General features: G+C 48.2%; 1 protein-coding gene across 1 annotated transcript; it reads right to left on the bottom strand.

Annotated features, from left to right (window-relative positions):
* Positions 1-473: 473 nt before the first annotated feature.
* Positions 474-22,964, bottom strand: LOC143695629 (uncharacterized). The gene is made up of 24 exons (XM_077189876.1): positions 22,807-22,964; positions 22,480-22,588; positions 21,529-21,674; positions 20,602-20,727; positions 19,431-19,610; positions 18,303-18,527; positions 16,747-16,873; positions 15,651-15,850; positions 15,079-15,291; positions 13,524-13,669; positions 11,908-12,035; positions 9,886-10,018; positions 9,524-9,656; positions 8,622-8,774; positions 7,721-7,847; positions 7,030-7,241; positions 5,794-5,956; positions 5,586-5,668; positions 4,720-4,880; positions 3,773-3,911; positions 2,738-2,916; positions 2,569-2,647; positions 1,947-2,084; positions 474-1,208 (listed from the first exon to the last, which is right to left on the bottom strand). Exons 8-24 carry the CDS (start codon positions 15,784-15,786, stop codon positions 1,165-1,167), a joined length of 2,367 nt encoding a protein of 788 aa, XP_077045991.1. The 5' UTR covers positions 15,787-15,850; positions 16,747-16,873; positions 18,303-18,527; positions 19,431-19,610; positions 20,602-20,727; positions 21,529-21,674; positions 22,480-22,588; positions 22,807-22,964; the 3' UTR covers positions 474-1,164.

The following is a 22,964-nucleotide window of genomic DNA, read 5'->3' as shown; positions in this document are numbered from 1 at the left end:
CTGTTAAAATAAACTCTGGTCTTTGCATTGATATCCTTTGGGTTTGTGGGGGAAAAAAAAAGACCCAACATATTTTGAAACTCTGATTTTTTTTTGCTTACAACTGAAGTTAAGGAAACAACAGTGGGAAAAAAAAAACCTTAGAGCAAAATTCCCCATGGGTATCTTTGGTTTGGTTTAAACCAAACAAATTTATGCATTGAAATATTGCTACAATAACAATTTGATTTATTTTATTTACAGCTGCTTTCCACCCTGCCTTTTACAAATAGGATCTGGAGCCACAAGGCACAGAGATAACTTTGTCACCTCTTGGGGACCAGGTTTCAGATTGGGTATCAGATTTTTACCTCCATGGACATGAACATATCTGCTGAAAACCTAAAAAATGAAGCAAGGATGGGTTTTTTCAATGCCACATTCCCCAACAGGCAACCACAGTGACCTGCAGAATGGCAGGAGGGATAGTAAAACATTAAAATCAGGGTCACACAGCACTGGACACCAGTGCAGGAATAGTTTCAGTGTATCTTTGCTCAGAAAAATCACATTTGTAGAGACCTTTGAGGTCTCTGCCAGCAGAAATTACTGAGTGTATTTAAAACACGCACGGGCCATGTAGGGGTGCTGGACAAGGCTTAAAAGGGTGGCTCTAAAATGCTTGGAAAACTCACAAATATCACAAATATCCTTCACATCAGAGATCAGAAAGGTTGCACAGAACACCTTGGTAAAATGAGGCTCTGATGCCACACGTGCTCTTCTGTTTATTTCTTTTTTGACTTAACAACAAAAACCACAAAATCAGCAACACCAAGGACTCCTTCTCCAGCCTACAAATTACTGATATTCCACAGCAAATGTGAAAATATTTCAAGGTTAAACAAAAAGAATATGGATTCCTCATCACATATTTGACCAAATACATCCTTAATTAAATTTGTGTCTGTTCTGATATTCAGGCAAAGCTGCTCTGTCCCAGCCACCCCCTCCCCTCCCCAACCTCATCCATTGCCCAGGACAAGCTCAGCTCCTCCAGGAAAGGAGCTGGTGGCTGTTTTACTGTGCAGAACATGAAATCCTCCTGCTCCTGCCCCTTCAATGCTCTGAGAGTGCAGCTCCTCTTTATTCCAGCTGCAGGGCTTCACCCCAGGCATCCAGCAGTCAGAAGAGGCCTGAGCTCCCCAGGCTGGCTTGGTGTTTGCTGTCTGATAGAGAAATGCAGAATGAAAGTCGATTAGAAATTCAGTGGACACCCAGAGCCACCACTACAGCCAAACCCAAGGGAATAACCCAGGGCAGGACCTGCAGGATCCAGGCAGCTTCAGGCCTTTGCAAACTCACTGCTTCTGAATTTCAAAATAATGCAAATGATGCTCCCATAATTACACCAACCCCACACTATTATTAATTTCAAACTCTGAGTGTCACAGCCTAAAAAATTCAGCAGCTGCTGGAGGAAAATGTTCAGTTCAGAAGAAATCCTGCTTATTTTAACTCCTGCTTTAGTGTCACAGACATCTTTTATGAAAATTTTTTCTTTAGGATCTTTCCTCCTGAGAAGCTGAGAGGCCTCAGGAACAAAATGTAACCCATGGTTATCTGCTGCTGTGGAATGCAACAGGTGCATCTGGGATTGGGCTCATGTGCTTGTTTCTAATTAATGGCCAATCACAGCCCAGCTGGCTCAGACAGAGAGCTGAGCCACAAGCCTTTGTTATCATTCTTTCTTTTTCTATTCTTAGCCAGGCCTTCTGATGAAATCCTTTCTTCTACTCTTTTAGTATAGTTTTAATATAATATATAGCATAAAATAATAAATCAAGCCTTCTGAAACATGGAGTCAGATCCTCGTCCCTTCCCTCATCCTCAGACCCCTGTGAACACGGTCACACTTTATTTACTGCTCTAAACCAGCACACATGAAGAAAAACCAGCTGAATTACCTGAATTGCCAAGGGCTGAGGGTTGCTGCAGATTCACCAAAGCTTCCTTGGTCTCACACAGGCTCTTGGCAAGGGGGGGAGCTGCCACCAGACCCTCCACCTCCAGCTCAGTCAGATCAGCCAACTGGGGATCTGAACCTGCAACAAATTGGGGCATTTTTAAGCCTAAAGAGGCTCCTCATGGCTGCAAGAAGGAAATGTTGCCCTGGGCAGAGGGAATGCTGAGAGGATCACAAAATGATGGCGTAGAATATGCCTGGCCTCCCCAAATTAGCATTTAATTATTATAATGACGTGCAGACTCTTCCCTACAGGTGGTCACTTAATATAAAGGTGTGAAGGGTTTGTAGGGATGGAAATTCCTCGACTTCTGTCCTGCAGAGAAGAATGTAAAAGGATGGAAACTCCTTGACCTCTCTCCACAGAGGGATAGAGGAGGCAGAAGTGGCTGCCCTGAGCTGGCACCTCAGCAAAAAAGAAATTATGTGAAAGCAAAAATTAGAATAAATTGGGGAAAGTCACTCTGCATTTGCTGTGTTAGCAAACATAGACACCCCCTGTTACCCTCTTAGCACAGAATCAGCCTCCTTAAAGCACCCCAGAGCTGGGGCACTGCCCTTACCACGCTCTCCATGCCCAGGCAGGCTGGAAAAAGCATCTTTCCTGCTGAACAGCTCCCAGAGCTGAGTCAGCTCAGGATCCTGTGGGACAAAAAGGGCTCACAAGTTAAAGAAATAGAAAAACTCCCAGAAAGGTGAGAGAAGGCCCAAACCCAGACGTGTGCAGCTCACCTGCCCTTGTGGTTTCTTCTCACTGGCCAGGCTGTGCAGGGGGGGCACAGCTCCCACTGCAGCCTCTGCTTGGAGCTTGAGCTCCTCCTCTGGATTTGCAGCTCTGCTCCTCTCAGGAGGGTTCCCAAGCAGAGCTTCCAGAGCTCCCATCAACTCTGTCACCTCTTGCCATGGGGCACCTGAGGAACCCAACACAAAATTGCAATGGGATTCACCAGAACCACCTGGAAAACCATGATTAAATCCAGAACAGCACCATGAGCTGGAGCCTTGCTTTGGAAATTTCTCAGGATGCTTCATTTTGTACAACATTTCTAAATAAATCTGTGCTCACCTGATGCCTTGAGAAGGCTGGCCTAGAACAGAGGCTGGGCAGAGTTAAAGAATAAAGCAGGGATTTATTAAAAAGCCCCAGTGGATCCACCTTGGGCAGCACAAGAGCCCAGCCAGGGCTGCACCCAAGGTGAACCAAAATGTTCCCGAAATGAACCCAAGGTGAACCAAAATGGCCCCAAAATGCACCCAAGGTGAACCCAAATGGCCCCAAAATGCACGAGTGCTCCCAGGGTCTCTCCCTTGGATCAGTTCTGCTCCATTTGCATCTTGCAGTTCATTGTCCCATTCCAGCTTTAGCCCCTGCAGTCCCATCCTTGTTTTTCTCTCTCCAGCCCACGGGGTTTGTGCTCCTGGGCTGAGATTTGGATCATTTGTCCTTGGTGCCCAGCTGGAGCAGGAATTGTTTTGTCTCCCTGCTCTGTGCCCAGAGCTCAGCATCCCCTGATGTGAACCCAGACCCACACACTAAAGCAGCACAGAATGTGAAAAATAGAAAAGCCAAAACCTGAGGCATCACACCCTTCCCGGAGCTGCCAGACCTCTCCTCTCACTGAGCTCAGGTGCAGACAGGCTGTCAGCTCTTACAGAACAATTTTTGGGCTCTCTCATGTGGATGAGTCAGGTCTTTTTTAGCCTTTTACGTGCTGCTGCTGCCCTCACACTGCACCTGTCCCTGGCTCTGCACCCTGCTCCTCTCACCTGGCTGGAAGTTGTTGTTCCACTGTCCATCCTTCAGCTCAGCACCCACTTCTGCCCAGCTCTGCTCTGCAGCTTCCTGCCCACAAATCACTTGCCTGGAGGTTTTCAGGGCTTCCCAGTCCACAGCTTGCACCGTGTCCTGTTCACAGAAAGCAGCTCAAGCAGCACTGTTATATTCTGCAAACCCCAAAATCCACATTCAGCCCCTCAATAATAATGTCTTCTGCAGACTGGCCTAGAGCAGAGGCTGGGCAGAGTTAAAGAATAAAGCAGGGATTTATTAAAAAGGCCTCAAAGGATCCACCTTGGGCAGCACAAGAGCCCAGCCAGGGCTGCACCCAACATGAACTAAAATGGTCCCAAAATGCACCCAAGATGAACCAAAATGATCCCAAAATGCACCCAAGATGAACCAAAATGGTCCCAAAATGCACACAAGATGAACCCAAATGATCCCAGAATGAACCCAAGATGAACCAAAATGGTCCCAAATGCCCGAGCGCTCCCGGGGTCTCTCCCTTGGGTCAGTTCTGCTCCATTTGCACCTTGCAGTTCATTGTCCCATTCCAGCTTTAGCCCCTGCAGTCCCATCCTTGTTTTTCTCTCTCCAGCCCACGGGGTTTGTGCTCCTGGGCTGAGATTTGGATCATTTGTCCTTGGTGCCCAGCTGGAGCAGGAATTGTTTTGTGTCCCTGCTCTGTGCCCAGAGCTCAGCATCCACTAATGTGAACCCAGACCCACACACTAAAGCAGCACAGAACCTGAAAATATAAAAGCTAAAACTTGAGGCATCAATAAAACCATAAAAAAATTTATTTTATGCTAAAATCAACTATGGAAAGGAGTAATACCCATCCTTTGATGAACTTTCCCTTCAGGACAAGAATTTATCTTAAGATTTTCATGGTTCTAAGGCTCCCTGCCCTGAAATGCCTCTCCCCACTGACCATGAGGCTCTGGATCCTCTGGCTGATCCCCTTGTGGAACACCAGCATCTCCATCCTGTGCTTTGCCAGCTGAGAGGCCAAGTGCAAGTTCTGATCCTCCAGTTTGTCGTAGAGGGTGCGGACACTGAAATCCTCCAGGAGCCTGGGGGTGAAGCTGTGCTCTGAAACACAGGAGGAAGGCTCTCACTCAAACACTGGGCACCAGGTTATTTCAGATTATTTCCCACACAATTCACTGCCTGGCCAGGGGAATTTTGTGTTCTGTGAGGGAGGAGGATGAGGCAGGAGATGTGAGAGAAGGGCTCATTCCCTAGCGAGGGGGAGGATGACAGAGCGTTACTATCAGCTCCTAAATTGTCCAGAAATCTGCCGGGATGCTGGCAGAGCTGCTCCTGAGCTGTTCCCAGCATCGCCACCTGCTGCCATCTGCTGGGCCCGGCCTCTGTTCCCGTCAGCATCCCGAAATTCCCAGCTCATCCCAGAAAGCAAAGCAGGAGTCCCGTGCCTTCAGGGAACAGGATAACCAGCGGACGAAGCCAAGGAAAACACTTGTAAATCTTTATTTTCTTCACCTGCCACCTGAACTCGCTGCTGTTTTAAAGGGCTCGTCGAGGCTGGGGATTCACTCTCTCAGCTCCTCAGGGAAAAATCTCCATCCATCCCCATGACAGGATGAGTTAAATCCCTGGAATAAACCCAGGTGAAAGCGTGGAAATGCACACAGCAAAGTGCCTATGTGGCCTCCTGAGAGTGCAGGACATGCTGGGTGAGCAGGAGTCAAAATATTGCACCTGAGAGAAGAAAATGGGGAGGAAGTGGGGAAAAACACCAATGGGAGAACACCTGGGGCTGGCCCAGCACCTCACCTGCACTGGGCACTGCTCCTTTCTCTCCAGAGCCAGCATCTGCTCCAGATCCACGAGGCCCAAGCATCTCATAGAACTTGAGGCTGGGGACAATGGCAGAGCATGAAGAACACCTCATTTTTCTCAGGAAGATCAGACCTCAGCTCAAGCTGAGGATGCATTTCTTGGGTAGATTGTGTCCTAGGAGCCTGCAGAGGCTGCTCTTTACCTGTCCTTGAGGAGGATGTACTCTGGTGGGACGTGTGGCTCCCCCAGGCTCCTCCAGCGTGGCTTCCAGCTCTTCAGGGGGCTGATTTTGGGGCCAGCAGGCTGGAACACGATGGCCAGGGTGGTCAGCACCAGCACGAGGGAGCCCAGGATGAAGAGGATTGCTGGGGGAGACAGGAGGGAGGGCAAGAAGTGAGAAACACAAAAAAATATTCAGCACCTTTCCTACTCATTTCACTTCTGCTTCTTCGGGGAGAACCTGGGGCAGGTGCATGAGGAGCAAAGTGTTTCAGGACTGAAGGATCCGGTTTATACATTTTATAGATAAAATAATATATAATTATATATTATTATTATATATTGTATAGATTAAATATATTTAAAGATATAAAATAGATTAATATATATAACATATTGTATTATATTATATTACATTACATTATATTACATTATATTATATTATATTACATTATATTACATTATATTATACTACATAACATTATATTATACTACATTACATTATATTATATTATGCTTTATATACATTATATGCTCTATATATTATATGCTCTATATATTATATATAATATATAATTAGATTATATATTATGTAAATATATATTATAAATGCAAATATAAACATAATAATAGGAATATAAATATAAAATATAAACATATAAATAGGAATATGACAATAAGTATAAATATGACTATAAATATATATTATATATATTTTACAGAGTCAGGATCATGCTTGCACACCACACTTTGATTTCTGCTGTTTCCTGGTCTCCCCCTGAAGGACTGGTGTGTGCACAGCTCTCACACCCGCACCTGCCTTGGAGCACAGACCTTACCTGACCTCATGTTTAGCTTTTAGCCAGCTTGGGAATGATGGATTTCATTTCAGCTGGGTTTATCATGGAAATACACTGTCATTTTCTGCTTTCCAGCCAAGGAAAACAAAGCCCTGGATGACCTGAACTCTTCAAACAGAGCATGGGGAGAAGCATGACTGCTCCTTCCCTCTCTCCCCAGCTCAGCTCCTGCACAGGCAGGCCCTTGGCCAGACAGCAGCGAAATTTGGGAAGCTCCACAGCAGCAAGGAATTAAAGCTGACAGAGCAGTGCTTTGGTGGCATTTCCAAAGAAAATTCTTGTTTAAACACACTTAAAGAGGACAAGAAACATTGTGGGTGAGGATGGAGGTTGAAGGTATCTCAGAGCTTTGGCTGGACCTGTGATAGCAGCCCAGTTGGGAGCCAAGTTCAGATCCTGCTGCTTCCAAATGCCGTGTCTGGCCAGCTGGAACAGGGAGGAGGGCTGGAAGGACCCGTCCCTGGGGTCACAGCTCACGTTGGCTTCCCTCACTGTCACAATCAGGAAGCGTTCCTGAACGGAGCTGTCCCCAAAAACAAATGTCCCAGGCTCCAGGAACACATGGGCAAACCTGGAAGGGAGAAGTGAGAAAACGTTGCCACAACAGGTCAGGCCTGGATAATAAATGACATAAACTCTCAAGACATTCACACAAGGCTAATTCCCCTTTATTAATAAACCCATTGCTTTATATACTCCACTACAGGTGGATCTGATTGGTCCTTTAATTAAAACACCACTGGCTAATTAAGAAACCACCCTTTGGTAAACAACCTTATGGGCAAAACAGGTTATTACAAAACACCAGGTGCAGATTGTTTAGAATTCTTTCCCTCCCTGAAGCTTCCCAGGCTGATTCTGGGAAATCTCATCTAGCTTCTCTCTCTGACCAGGGAGCTGCTGCCACAGGGAAGGTGCCAGCTGATCCAAGCCTCCTTCAGGCTCCATCTGTGAGGATGGTTCAACACAGCCAAATTTGGCGTTTTCACCCCCAAGGAGCTGCTGATTCTGTCAAAAACTCACTCTCAGGTTGCCCACAGCAGGTATTACCAGGAGATGTTGAGCTGGGTCTCCCGGATCAGGTGGTCCAGCCTTCGGAAGGGTCCGAAATCCCAGCCAGGATTGTTGTTGTAGAGATGCTGCTTCTGGTACACGGGGTAATGGCTGAAGGCACGCTCTGGGATGGAGCAGGACAGGGACAGCAGCTCTGAGCCACCTCAGCTGGGAAAGCTGGCACTGGGCTGGCAGAGAGCTGTGGCACTGCTTTTATAGCAGCTCATTTCTATAGTCAGCTCATTTAATTGAGTTTAATTACTGCCCCACAAACATTTATGCTGTCTGTCACAGACATGTTCTATGAAAAATCCTTTCCTTAGGATTTTTCCTCCTGAGAAGCTGAGAGGCCTCAGGAACAAAATGCAACCAATGGTTAACTGCTGCTGTGGAATGCAACAGGTGCAGCTGGGATTGGGCTCATGTGCTTGTTTCTAATTAATGGCCAATCACAGCCCAGCTGTGTCTGTCTCTGGTCAGACACAGGATTTTATTAGCATTCCATTCTCTCCTTTCTTTTCAAGCCTTCTGATGAAATCCTTTCTTCTATTCTTTTAGTATAGTTTTAATATAATATATATCATAAAATAATAAATCAAGCTTTCTAAACATGGAGTCAGATCCTCGTCTCTTCGCTCTTCCTGGGACCCCTGCAAACACCACCACAGCTGTCTAACACAGGCTCAATTTTATCTCACTCTACAGAAACCCAGTCAGAAAAGTGAAAACCTGCAGGTAAGGCCCTGGCAGAGCCCAGACTGCAGTTCTGGGAGCCAGGAGGAGGAGGGATGGATCCATGCAGGGTGCCCAGGATGGATCCATGCAGGGTGCCCAGCACAGAGCCACTGCTCTGAAAGGGTCTGGACACACAAATGTGCTCAGCCCCAGCCACACTCACCCTGGGAATTGATGCTGAGCTGGAAAAGGATCGTGTCCCCTGCTCCCAGACACACCACTGGGTTAGGGATGAGGGGCAAGGCCTGGCTCTCTCTGGGGGAACTCCTTTGGGCTCTGCGCCCTTTCTGCAGCAGCTGATCCGAGGAAAAATCTCCTGCCACAGCAAGAGGAGAAACCAGAATGAACTGCAAAGTGAGCAGCATGTGACAACAGCCGACCCTTGGCAAGGAAGAATTATTTATTTTGTATCTGTGGGCAGTTTCAGATCACAAAGCCAAATCCATGCACCTGCCAACAGATTTGCCTCCAAATGGAGCTTCTTTCTAGTTCCTTGGAAATCCAAAGTCCTGCAATCTCTATCTGAGCCCTTCCTGGGGAGTTACCCATGCAGCCAGTGAATTCCCCACTGTTTACTCCGAGACAGAGCAAGAATTTTTCTAAATAGTTTGGAGCATCTAATAATGAATTTCCTCTTTGCCAGCATGGGAGGAAATGGCTGTGCCATTGTCCAGCGGCTGTGCCAGCATGGGAGGAAATGGCTGTGCCATTGTCCAGTGGCTGTGCCAGCATGGGAGGAAATGGCTGTGCCATTGTCCAGTGGCTGTCCCAACATGGGAGGAAATGGCTGTGCCATTGTCCAGTGGCTGTGCCAGCATGGGAGGAAATGGCTGTGCCATTGTCCAGTGGCTGTGCCAGCATGGGAGGAAATGGCTGTGCCATTGTCCAGTGGCTGTGCCATTGTCCAGTGGCTGTGCCAGCATGGGAGGAAATGGCTGTGCCATTGTCCAGTGGCTGTGCCAGCATGGGAGGAAATGGCTGTGCCATTGTCCAGTGGCTGTGCCAGCACGGGAGGAAATGGATGGCTCGGTGTGGCTGGAATTTGGGTTCTCTCTCAAGCCTTACCCATGAGAAACGCATCCAGAACTTCTGTGCTGGAGACAATGAAACCCAGCACTCCCTGGGGACTGAACAGAACCAAATGCACCCTCTGGCTGCTCTGCACGTGCTCATCAGGGCCCAGAACGTTTGAAATCTCCTGTGAGAAGCAGAGAGAACTCTGATTCAATCAACCCTGGTTTGTGGTCAACCTTCAGTGCAGCTGTAAGAGGCTGCTCTAGGAGTTTTTCACCGATATCTCAGGAATTGCTGTTTCTCTGTAATTCAGCGACCTTAACCTCCCCTGGAGGAGTTCCTTCAGCCCACTGTGGTTTCTGGGCTCTCCCAGACCTGCACATTTAGACAGCAATCCCTCCCTCCACACCTACCCTCACTTGGCCCTCATCCATCCTCAGCAGCAGCTCCCCGTGGGTGCCAAAGGCCAGGGAGATGCGTGGGGCTCTCAGCAGGCACAGCTGGTCACAGAGCTCCTCAGCAGAGATGTACTGCTTGCAGTGGCATCTGAAAAAGGGACAAATCCTTGGTCAGTTCCCTCAGCAAAGAGCTGAAACAGGGCCCCAGTCTCTCACAGGGTGGATGATCCTACTCTGTGTCCGGGGAAAAGGATGGAGCAAACTCTCTGTCCACCTCATCAGCACTGTGCCTGCCCTTCAGGGCCAAAATGTGGCACCCTACCAGCAGTGCTTGGTTAGCAGAGACCACCTTCAGTCCTGTGACAGAGCACTACGCCCCTCGGCAAAGCTCAGCTCCAGGAAAAGACTTGAAAAAATCAGAATATGATTTTGACACACCAGATTTAGCCTGGAGAAAAGGAGGCTCAGGGGTGCCCTCATCACCCTGCACAGCTCCTGAAAGGTGCCTGTGCTCAGCTGGGGCTGGGCTCTTTCTCCAGGAACTGACACAACCAGAGCACACAGCCTCGAGCTGCACAAGGGAAATCCAGGCTGGATAGCAGGAAGAAGATTTTTCCAGCAAGGGTGATAAAGTTCTGGAATATTCTGCCCGGGGAGGTGGTGGAGTCCCCATCCCTGGGTGTGTTTAACAAAGCCTGGATGTGGCACTGGGTGCCAGGGTTGAGTTGAGGGATTTGGGTGTCCTAGGATGACTTTATGATGCTCATATCATCCCCATTTTTCTGTTTAGCCCAGAAATAAGTTTTTCACCTCTAAGACTGGTTCTGGGAGAGAAGAGGGGGGAAGAAGAAGCACACAGTTTGTTTTCAGAAACTGCACTCACTCCTCCACATTCCTGCTCCTGGACTGTGTTGTCTGCAGATGGACAGACAGCAGGACAGAGCTCTCCTTTGCTCTTAGTTTTTAGCTAGCTGAGTGTGGTGGTTTCAGCTTGAAACCAGGCAGAAACACCAATTTTGTGTAGTGATTTTGGATCACCAATTTGAGATTTTCCCATTTTAAGATTTTCTCAACCAATGTGCTGATGAGTTGGGTGGGTTTCAGTGGTGGCCAATCACCCATGCACTCACTTCCTGCTGTGAGATAGGAAGATAGGATGAGGAGAAAGGCAAAACAGGCTCAAAACTTTAAAAGGATATAAAGAAAATTTTATTAATGGTAACTAAAAGGAAAAAAAGTAGTAAGAATGGAAACAAAGCCTTCAGAACACTTCTCTTCCCCCCCTGACTGAGGTGTGTCCAGCTTCTCAGGGGTTCAACAGACTGTCAGTTACTCAAAAAGCTTTTGCATCACTTCCCTAAATTCCTCCCATGTCAAACTGTCACTGAAGCACAGAGATTCCCTCGCCTTTTCCTTCTTTTCCTTGCTTTCTAGAAAAACAAAAACCCTGTAAACGTTTCCTCCCAGATTTGCCTTAAACCAAGACACAGTGCTGGGTTGGACTCTGTGATGGTGAAGGTCCCTTCCTGGTGGTTCTGTGGTGGTTGTGTGGCAATTGTGTGGTGGTTCTGTGGCGGTTCTGTGGTGGTTCTGTGGTGGCTGTGTGGTGGTTCTGTGGCGGTTCTGTGGTGGTTGTATGGCAGTTGTGTGGTGGTTCTATGGTGGTTCTGTGGTGGTTCTATGGTGGTTCTGTGGTGGTTCTATGGTGGTTCTAAGGTGGTTCTAAGGTGGTTCTGTGGTGGTTCTGTGGCGGTTCTGTGGTGATTGTATGGCAGTTGTGTGGTGGTTCTATGGTGGTTCTGTGGCGGTTCTGTGGCGGTTCTGTGGTGGTTCTGTGGTGGTTGTGTGGCGGTTCTGTGGCGGTTCTGTGGGTGGTGGCTGTGTGGCAGTTCTGTGGTGGTTCTATGGTGGTTCTGTGGCGGTTCTGTGGCGGTTCTGTGGAGGTTCTGTGGTGGTTCTGTGGTGGTTCTGTGGTGGTTCTATGGTGGTTCTATGGTGGTTCTGTGGCGGTTCTGTGGCGGTTCTGTGGTGACTCACATGCCCAGCTCTGCGTGGAGCTCCCCTCCGGCCGGCCCGCAGGCAGGGGTGCAGTCGTGGCGCTCGGGGGCGGCGCAGCGGCGCGTGGACGCCAGCCGGACCTGCCCGGGGGCACACAGCTCATCCACCTGCAGAAAACACACCCAGACAGACCCCAGGGCTGCAGCTTCCAGGCCTCAGCTGAGCTGCAGCATCCCTGAAGCTCTCCTTGTCCCCACTGCTGCACTTCAGGCATTCCATGTAAAGGCAACCCAACATTCCATGTAAAGGCAATCCAACACTTCACATAGAGGCAACCCAACATTCCATGTAAAGGCAACCCAACATTTAATGTAAAGGCAATCCAACACTTCACATAGAGGCAACCCAACATTCCATGTAAAGGCAACCCAACATTCCACACAAAGGTAACCCAACATTCCGTGTAAAGGCAATCCAATATTCCATGTAAAGGTAACCCAACACTCCACATAAAAACAATCCAACACTCCACATCAAGGCAACCCAGCATTCCACATCGAGGCAATCCAGCATTCCACATAAAGGCAATCCAACCAGGAAAGCATCAAGAAAACACACTATGGGGATTTTTGAAGGAATTTTGAATGAGTTAGAGCTGGGAGCTCTGAGTTTTTAGATGATGTGATTTATTTTGCTCATCTTCTCCATAGGCAGGAAGGACATCTTCACTGCATGGTTCAGAAGGTCACAAGACCTTTAGTTATAAGACCTTTTAAGGATTTATTGACCAATAAAACACTGCCAACAAGGATATTTATGTTTTTGACCCAATCCTTAAATATTTTGTCTTATGGACCCATACTACAGTGTAAGCTTTCTTAGCCAATCATGTTATGGCACACAAACCTACAGTGCTGCATTCTTAACTCCTTGTTTACCCTTGTAACTACTTTTATTTTTTCTATATCCCAAACTCCAAAACTCTGAATTTTCTTCCTCTTAACTTAACGTGTCTCTGCTTTAAACTATAAATCCACATTCTCACTTCTACCACCTAAGTTTGGAAGCCTTTTCTAAGGTTCCAGATCAAACCCTGTGTTTAATTCTAAGCTTTGGCTTACAGGCCAAAGTTCTGAGAATTCCCTGCATTTTGGAATCCAACAGCACACAACAATTTCACCTCCCACCCCCTCATGAGGTTCTAGTTTTCTTCAGCTGTAAGAAAATATTTGAAAGAACCAGGGTATAATTTTGACACTCTGGATTGCCATGGAAACCATGCCAGGAGTGGGGTTTGGACTGCAGAAGCTCATTCAAAAAGGAGAAAAAAGTGGCATCATGCAAGATACAAACAAGGACTGGGTTTAGTGTCTCCCTGCCCATGGCAGCTCTAAAGAACTTCATATTAAAGGAGGTTTAAATTCCTGGATCTGTCATCCATGTACTGTGCTGCTCCCACTGCCCTGGCATGGAAGGATCCTTTGCTTCCATCCCTTGGGAATTTAAATTTAACCTCACAAGATCCTGGAAAAGAAAACCTCCCACAACAAAAGGCCAATAAAGCATCTGAAATATTTGCTTGGCTTAGCTTAAGGCCTGAGCACTCCCCTCTCCTGCACATCACACAACAATTTTGGTTTGGAGCCCGATTTTACCTGAGGTTGGCAATCCTGGTCGCTGTTGCTGTCAGGGTCTTTCTTGCCTCTCTCATCATAATAAACATAACCTGCCTGGCAGATGCAGGAGGCATCTGACTGCTGGAAAGCCCTGTTCATCCCATGGCAGGTACAGCTGATGGCACCTGGGAGAGGAGGTGGGATTCAGAGAGGGAATGCAGCCTGGAACAAGCATGCTGGCTGGGAAGGAGCAGCTCCTGTGCTCAGAACTCTTTATCAAATCTCACTGCTCATTTCAGTGACGCTGCTGGAGCCTGTGCCCCTCTTCCAAGGCAGAGCTGAGCCACAGGACAGGCAGCTGGGGTGTAGGAGTGACAGGGGGTAGGATGGTCAGGATGGACAGGGATGAGAGATCTCTGCAGCCAGGGCTGGAACTTGGGGTTTATTGCAAAGGGCCTGGGTGCAGGGCCCTGCTGGGAGCTGCCAGGCACAGCTCAGAGCAGGACTGAGAGAAGAGAGGGGAGAGAGGATGAGAGGATAAGAGAGCGAGGTTCCCGTTACACTACAATAAATCTTCTGTGTTGAATATTCTAATTCTCACTAACCAATCTAGTACAAGATACAAATCCTACAGCATTTCCATACAGCCTATAAGAATCATTACATTACCATCCTGTGTTACATTTTAAACCCTAAAAACTCCTCTTTGGGCCCCTTCTGCCAAGCTGTAGGGTCTGCTCTGCCCCTTGGGCCTGTCTGCAAGCAGAGGGTGTTGTTCCATCAAAAGGGGATCACCTTCAGCAGCCACACCATTGTTTTCCAGTTGTTCAGTAACTGAGGGATCTCAAAGCTTGCTTTCATTTCAATCTCACTTACAGTTTCCACATTCTCCAAGTCTTTTGCCAGACAATCATATTGATAAGGCTTTCCTGTTTCATCTTCCCCAACACTGGGGCCAGCCTGCACCAACACAGCATGAGAGCATCTCCTGCAGCACCCATTCAGCCAGAGATGCAGACAGGCCCAGCTGCTCGTTGGCAGCAGGGTTTTGACAATCCCACCACTGATTTGTAGAATAAAGGCCTGGATGGGGTAAGGACCCAGCTAGGCAGGGCTGCCAAGCCCCTCTCTTGTGCCCCAACAGCCTCAAATCCACCTGATTTGAAATACTGGGCAGTGCTGCACACACACTAAATGAGGAATAAGCATTCCTTGCTTTTCCAGTTTCCATCCAGCCTTATCCCACTTTATCATGCCCTCAGTGCCCCATTTGGGCTCAAAAGCACCCCTAGATTTAACACAATCCCCCCAAATCCTGGCTAAAGTGATCTTGGTGAAACTCCACTGCTTTCAAAGCAATGATAGAGCAAGAATTAGTAGAGCTGCTCAGCTCTCCTTTCCTTTCCTTTCAGGAGATCCAATCCCCTTGGGTAAGGGTGTAAGAGTAGATTTGGAATTGGAATCCTCCTCCTGGGTGGCACAGGGGAAGAGCAGCTGGGCATGGGCAGCACCCCCAGCTCCAGGAGGACCCCAGGGCTTGTGGAACATCAGGGAACACCAGAGGGGAAAATCCCACTCCCACACAAAAGCTCACCTGGCTGAGAGGAAGAAGAGCTGCCACAGGGGAAGCAGGCAGCCTGGGCAGGGAGGTGGTTGAAGGTGCCAGCAGGACAGGCCTGGCAGTCCCCTGGGTGCTTGGCAAAGCTGCTGCTCCCGTGGGTGCCCGGGGGACAGGGCAGCGGGGCAGGGGACAGGGCAGGGCAGTAGTGGCCACGGGGACAAGGCTGCTGGTGGTAGCTGTCACTGCCTGGAGAAAAGGGTGGCATGAGGGACCCCAGAAAGAGCTGGGAGAGAGGCAGAGAGCACCTGCTTGTCCCAGTGATCCATCTACACACGTCTCTCTATATACAGACACGAGTCTGTAGAAACACACACATGTGCAGAGCAGCTTTTTTCAGTCTAATTCATATTTAAATATAATTCTCAGTTTTTCCTTCCCCCAGCTCTTCCACTGGCTAAATCCAGTGGCAAACCCACGTGACAGCCCACACCAGGCTTTTATAACTGCAGAGCATTGAGAGCTTTGCCCACACAGAACTCAAAACTCCCTGCTCCCAATTTAAGCTGCTATTTCTTGCCCCACTCCCCCGTGGCAGCTGAATTTACCTGGTGGGCAGGTGAAGCCAGCTGGGCAGGGCTGGCAGGGCTCTGAGATCAGGGGCTCGCTGCGGAAGGTCCCTGCAGCACAAGCTCTGCAGAATCTCTCAGCTGAGCCCCTCAGGCCAGGCAGGCTGAGGGCCATGTGCCCTCCTGCACAGGGCACGGGCTGGGCACTGCCTGGGGGGCAGTAGAATGGGAACACACACCTGGCAGCCAAAACAGAGCAGGGAAAGGGGGAAAAAAAATCTCTGAAAATTATTCCAGGATCCAGTGATCAGTGAAAACACAAGGCAAAACTAAAAGTGGTCCTTATCTGATTCCATGTCAGAAGCCAGGACATCCCTCTGGGTGCCCTGGATGGCTCCAGCCCCTGCCTGGGGGCTCAGAGACCTTGGCACAGAGCCCAGGACACCTGTGCCTTTGATTTTGACCCATGGAGCAAATTACCACCTTTATATGAAGAATCACAAGTCAAGAGAGTTTAAACAGAATAATAGCTAGTTTGTCACAGGGTGAAAAGTAAATTTTTGGGGTTTTAGAATGGGGGCTCGGGGTCCCAACATGGAGGAACTTGGGCATGCCCTGCTCTTCTTCTTTCTTCTTCCTGGCCTCCATTTTCTGGGTGATGTTGGCACTTTTGGATTGGTTTAAGGTAGAAGCTCACTGTCTAACATAGGTGATAGATATTGGGAAGTTATGGTAAATAATGTACACGTAGCTTTTAGTATAAAGGACAACATCACCCTGAGGGTGGTCAGTGTGCCTCTGACTGACCTGCTGGACGTTATAGATAATAAATAATAACAACCTTGAAAACTACAGCCAAGGAATCTTTTCCAGCTGCTGGGCTGGGAAAAGAGACTTGTACATATCTCGGGGTCACCCTGACCAGCAGAAATCCCAAGAATTCCAAGCTGAGCAGAAACTAAAAATCCCTCTCCCAGTCTCCAAAATCCCAGTCCCAGTCCCCAGTTCCATGGCTGCAGCCACAAAATCCCTTTGCTTTTGCAGCATGCACAAAGAATGTGGTTTAAGTTGGGTCCCAGGCTCAATTCCCAGTATTGGGGTTGGAGGCTGGCAGCCCCAGGCCCCAGGTACTCACAGCTGCTCGGGGCTGCTGTAAGTCCAGGATCCCTCAGGGCAGTGGAAGCCAGCAGGACACAGGGGGGGCTCTCCTGTCACAGCAGCACAGTAAGAGCCAGGCCTGCAGGGCTTGGGAGTTATTGATCCTGGGGGAGAAACAGGGAATGGCATTGGTGTGACATCCCCCAAACAGGAAAATCTGTGTTTGGGAGGCAAGGAGGTGTGACCGTGCTCACAGGGGTCTGGGGATGAGGGAAGAGACAAGGATCTGACTCCATGTTTCAGAAGGCTTGATTTATTATTTTATGATATATATCATATTAAAACTATACTAAAAGAATAGAAGAAAGGATTTCCTCAGAAGGCTGGCTAAGAATAGAAAAAGAAGGAATGATAACAAAGGCTTGTGGCTCAGACAGATAGTCCGAGCCAGCTGGGCTGTGATTGGCCATTAATCAGAAACAACCACATGAGCCCAATCCCAGATGCACCTGTTGCATCCCACAGCAGCAGATAACCATTGTTTGCATTTTGTTCCTGAGGCCTCTCAGCTTCTCAGGAAGAAAAATCCTAAGGAAAGGATTTTTCATAAAAGATGCCTGTGACAAGGAGGCTTTTCCATAAACTCTCTGTGCTTTCTACAGCTCCCAAAAGGGCACAGAACTCTTGGGAACCAGTTTATTATTTAGCATGGTATGCTGGCACCTCAGTGCCCAGCCCTGCATGAAAATATCTCCTACTTTTCCAAGCCCAGACCATTTCCTTGGCAACCTCAGCTAAACAAAAGCAGGGAGGGCTGGGAGGGATCATGGCCTGAGAGAATGGAATAAGAGTCACTCTAATTCCTGTCACTGTCACATTTTCTGGAAAAATCCCCTTCACCAGGATTTCTTCTCCTGGGAAGATGAGAAGCCTCAGAGAAAAAGGAAAACCAATATGATCTCATTTTTCTCCCCTGTGTTTTGCTGCTTTGGAATGTGGTCTGGAAATTGTTTATCCAACAGCTGCTTGTTTGATTGGTTTCATGTGAATTGTTTTGACTTAATGACCAATCACAGTCCAGCTGTATCAGGACTCTGGCAGCAGTCATGAGTTTTCATGATCATTCTTGTTAAGCCTTCTTTTCTCTATTCTTTAGTATAGGTTTAGTTTAGCATAATAGAATATGATATGATATAATATGATATAATATATCATTATATAATATGATATGATGTAATATGATGTAATATGATGTAATATGATGTAATATGATGTAATATAATATAATGTAATATAATATAATGTAATATAATATGATATAATATGATATGATATGATATAATATAATATAATATAATATAATATAATATAATATAATATAATATAATATAATGTGATATATCATAATATAATGTAATGTAATGTAATATAATATAATATATCATAAGATAATAAATTAGCCTTCCAAGAACATGGAGTCAGATTCTGAATTCCTCATTCATCCTGCAGACCCAGCAAATACCACAGATTCCCTGCTGATCCCTCATTTAGGCTCAGGAAATCAGGAAATAAGGCAAACAAAGGTGGTGTTACCTGCTGGGCACTCATAGCCAGGTTTGCAAGGGATTCCCTGGGTGTTGGGGAGCCCTGTCTGGGCTGGATCCGGGCAGTGATACCCAGGAGAGCAGGGATCACACTCCTCCAAGGATTTGGCACCAGGCTGGGCCCTGGAAGTGCCAGCTGGGCAGAGGAAAGTGTCCCCTCTGCCAGGGCACCAGTACCCAGGGGGACAGGGATAGTCCTCAAAGCTGGTCAGGCCTGTGGGGAAAGAGAAGGGAGTGAGGAAAGGGAAAGGAACAAAAGGAAAAGGAAAAAGGAAAGGAAAAAGAAAAAAAAGGAGAAGAAGGGAAAGGGAAAGGAAAAGGAAAAAGGAAAGGAAAAGGAAAAAGGAAAGGAAAAGGAAAAAAAGGAGAAGGAGGGAAAGGAAAAGGGAAAGGAAAAGGAAAAAAAGGAGAAGGAGGGAAAGGAAAAGGGAAAGGAAAAGGAAAAAAAAGGAGAAGAAGGGTAAGGAAAAGGAAAAGGAAAAAGGAAAGGAAAAGGAAAAAAAGGAGAAGAAGGGTAAGGAAAAGGAAAAGGAAAAAGGAAAGGAAAAGGAAAAGGAAAAAAAAGGAGAAGGAAAAAAAAGGAGAAGGAGGAAAGGAGAAAGGGGAAAGGAAAAGGAAAAGGAGCTGGGTGGCCAAGGGGAAATTTGGAGAAAGGCTCTTAGGTGGCTGTGAGCAGGAATTGTCCCTCCCTTTCCCTAGCTTGTCCTGGGGAATTTTGTCACCCAGAGGTGGGGAAATGGAGGGGATTTTGTCACCCAGAGGTGGGGAAATGGAGGGGATTTTGTCACCCAGAGGTGGGGAAATGGAGGGGATTTTGTCACCCAGAGGAGGGAAAAGGAGGGGATTTTGGCACCCAGAGGAGGGAAAAGGAGGGGATTTTGTCACCCAGAGGAGGGAAAAGGAGGGGATTTTGGCACCCAGAGGAGGGAAAAGGAGGGGATTTTGTCACCCAGAGGTAGGGAAATGGAGGGGATTTTGGCACCCAGAGGACGGAAAGGGAAGCAATCTTGTTACAGAGGAGTGGGAAAGGGATGGAATTTTGTAATCCAGAGGAGGGAAAGGGAGGGAATTTATTAACCCAGAGGAGGGGAAAGGGCTGGCTTTGCCCCACACTCACCTGGCAGGGGACAGTGGTAGCCAGGAGGGCAGGGCTGGCACTCTGCCAGGCTCCGTGCCCCCAGGTGCCCACGGAAGGTGTGGGGAGGGCACTCCTGAGGGGCCAGGACACTGCTCTGGGCACTGCCATTGCTCCCGAAGCAGTAGTGGCCCAAAGGGCACGGGTGGGCCTCAGAATCCCCTGAAAAACAGAAAAAAGAGGATTTAAGGAGTGTCCCCGGTGCCATTGGAACACTGCTCTGTGTCCTCCCAGCCCCTCCTCTGCCAGGTGGCACCCAGGGATGTCACTGGGTTAACAGCTCCCTGCCTCTTTTCTCTCACAATTCCACATCTGACACCCAAGCCATGCTCTGGGATGGGGGAAAATGGATGGAAAATGGGGTAGGATTGGGTAAAATGGGGGGAAAGGGGGATGGGATGGGATGGGATGGGATGGGATGGGATGGGATGGGATGGGATGGGATGGGGGAAAAATGAGTCACAATTGGGGAAAATTTGGGAAAATGGGGCTGGAATAGGGGAAAATGGGATGAGATTGGGAAAAATGGAATAAAAAGGGTCTGGGATAGGTGAAAAACTGGGAAAAGTGGGGGAAAAGGGGCTGGATTTGAAGCCTTCAGCTTGTGACGGATGACCTAGAGCATAGGCCGGACAGAGTTAAAGAATAAAGCAGGGATTTATTAAAAGGCCTCAATGGATGTACCTTGGGCAGCACAAGAGCCCAGCCAGGGCTGCACCCAAGAGGAACCAAAATGGTCACAAAATGCACCCAAGATGAACCAAAATGGTCCCAAAATGCCCGAGCGCTCCTGGGGTCTCTCCCTTGGATCAGTTCTGCTCCATTTGCATCTTGCAGTTCATTGTCCCATTCCAGCTTTAGCCCCTGCAGTCCCATCCTTGTTTTTCTCTCTCCAGCCCACGCTGTTTGTGCTCCTGGGCTGAGATTTGGATCATTTGTCCTTGGTGCCCAGCTGGAGCAGGAATTGTTTTGTCTCCCTGCTCTGTGCCCAGAGCTCAGCATCCCCTGATGTGAACCCAGACCCACACACTAAAGCAGCACAGAACCTGAAAAATAGAAAAGCTAAACCTGAGGCATCAGAATGGAGGAAAATGGGGCTGGGAAATCAGGGATACACACAAGTGTCCCAAAAAGCAGCTGCCATCACCCAAACCTGCTTTGCACCAGCGGCCTGGAGGGCAGGGCAGGCAATCCTCCCTCCTGCCAGCCCCGGGGAGAGCCCTCAGAGTGTTGGCAGGACATGGGGTGGGCACCTCAGAGCCCTCCAGGCAGTAGTGACCTAAAAATGGATGGAAAAGAGAGAAAAGTAAAACATGCAAACCCTCCGGTGGCAAAAACAACCGAGCCAGACTCTGCTGTTGCTGTGAAATGAATTTTTACAGGTGTTGGGAATCCAGGAGCCTTCAAACCCTTCTGGATTGGCAGCAAATTCCAGGTGGCCTTTTGGCTTTCTGCTGCCCTGCATGGCCAGAGGGAGCCCAGGCCCATCTGCAGCAGCCCTGGAGCTGCAGAGGAAAACTCCCCCCTTGTGCAGGATCCCTGCTCCAGCAGAGCCACAGCTGGCACTGCAGGAGGGCTGAGCCCCCATGGGATGGGGCTGTGCCACCCCCTGACACACAGGGGACAGGGACTGCTCTCACTCTGGCTGTGGTTTGTTTTTGTTTGTTTGTTTGTTTGTTTGTACTATTACAGTTGTAGTTTTTAGTTTCCCTAGTAAAGAACTGTTATTCCTGCTCCCATACCTTTGCCTGAGAGCCTTTTAATTTTAAAATTATAACAATTCAGAGGGAGGCAGTTTGCATTTTCCATTTCAGGGGGGGCTCCTGCCTTCCTTTGCAGACACCTTTTCAAACCCTCACCTCCCTGCAGGACACAGCCCTGCACACACCTGTTTATTTTGGGTTTTTTATGATTATTTTCTTCCCTAATAAAGAACTGCTATTCCTACCCCCATATCTTTGCCCGGGAGCTCCCTCATTTCAAAATTATAATAATTCAGAGGGAGGGGATTTGCATTTTCCATTTCAGGGGGGGCTCCTGCCTTCCTTAGCAGTCTGTTCCAAGCAAGAGCCTCACCTACCTGCAGGACACAGCCCTGCACACACCTGGCCCCAGCGGCACCCGGCCAGGAAGCGCCAGGAGAAGGGGAGGCCTTGGGGAGCAGCCTGAGAGCTCCCAGCCAGGCAGAAATATCCTGCAGCACATTTCCTTTCCAGCTTGCCGTGCCTGCAGCAGAGAGGAAAACAAGAGTTTGTGTGTTCCGAGCTGCTGCTGGTGGTTCGGTGCAAAAGCAGAGCATTGACTGGGAATTCTGCGAGGTTTGCAATGGAAAATAACTTCTGATAAGAGAGAGAAAATAGGCACATTTTCCACTTAAAAAAAACCCCATGTAGATGGACTAGCTTCTAAACTTTCTAGCTTTTAAACTTCTATTTTTTATATATATATTACTATATTCTAAAACATTAAATTCTAAGTTTTCTACTATTATTACACACTTCTATTCAAATGATAAACTCATCATTTTAGTTCTATTATTCAGTTTTGGAAGCTCTTTCTATGGTTTCAGGTTAAATGTAGTGTTCTCTTGAGGGTTAGTGTTTGTGAGCACAAAATTCTCAGTATTCTCACTGGGGTTCCAACAGATGATTAAAGTGAACCAGTTCAAATTCCATGAACAAGGCACACTGCTGCAGATGGAAGTATGGGTGACTTTCCACTGGGCTGAACTTTCTGCATTACTCCCGTGATTTCATAAATTTGAAAACAGCCAAAATGGAGAGAATAAATGCCACCCACACCTCTTGCAGGTGCTTCTTTGTAGCACAACAACGATGCCAGATTGCTTTTGCCTCCCAGGATTCCCAGATCCAGTGCCTCTGTACCCAGCTCTGTGGCTAAGCTTGTATTTCTTTTCTTTGAGTGAGAGAAATGCAGGAGAGGAGCCGGGAAGAACTTTCCCAGCACGAAACAAGGATGTCCAACAGCTCCAGAGGAAGGGGAAAAATGCCAGGGTGAACTGAATCCTAACCTGCAGTAGTGGCCAGGGAGGCAAGGCAGGCATTCCTTCTCATTCCAGAGGCCAGTCACGTTTCCAGGAGTGAAGGTGCCCTCAGGACAGGTGAGAGGAACTCGTGTCCCTAAAAGGAGAGCACAGACACAAAAATAAACTTCATTAAGAGTGTTGAGGTGTGACAAGGCTCTCAAAATCTAACAGGTGACTCTCAGGTGGCCTCTGTGCCACACTGGCTCATTGCCACCTCCTCACCCCCTGGCCTGGGGGAGACACTCGGGATTGCACATCCTGGGGTCACAGGCAGGCACAGGACACCTGAGCCCCTGGCAGGTGCCAGAGTACCTGGGGGACAGTAGGAATGAGGTGGGCAGCGCCTGGGGTCCCCTGCCACCTTCTCCTGGCAGTAGAATCCTCTCTGGCACGGGATGCAGGAGGCAGAGCCCGGGGCTGGCTGGTACTGCCCGGCTGGGCACGGCCTGGGCAGGGCTGAGCCTGACCCA

The sequence above is a fragment of the Agelaius phoeniceus genome, chromosome 23, assembly GCF_051311805.1.
Source record: "Agelaius phoeniceus isolate bAgePho1 chromosome 23, bAgePho1.hap1, whole genome shotgun sequence".
Lineage (NCBI taxonomy): Eukaryota > Metazoa > Chordata > Aves > Passeriformes > Icteridae > Agelaius > Agelaius phoeniceus.
This window is presented reverse-complemented; position numbering and strand designations above follow the sequence as displayed.

Excerpts from the sequence above, each read along its gene's own strand:
- LOC143695629 (XM_077189876.1), bottom strand. The coding sequence starts at position 15,786 with ATGGCCCTCAGCCTGCCTGGCCTGAGGGGCTCAGCTGAGAGATTCTGC. Across the intron at positions 8,775-9,523 it reads TCTGGATGCGTTTCTCATGG|GAGATTTTTCCTCGGATCAG; the intron begins GTAAGGCTTGAG and ends TTGCTGTGGCAG. Across the intron at positions 2,917-3,772 it reads GAACAACAACTTCCAGCCAG|GTGCCCCATGGCAAGAGGTG; the intron begins GTGAGAGGAGCA and ends TGGGTTCCTCAG.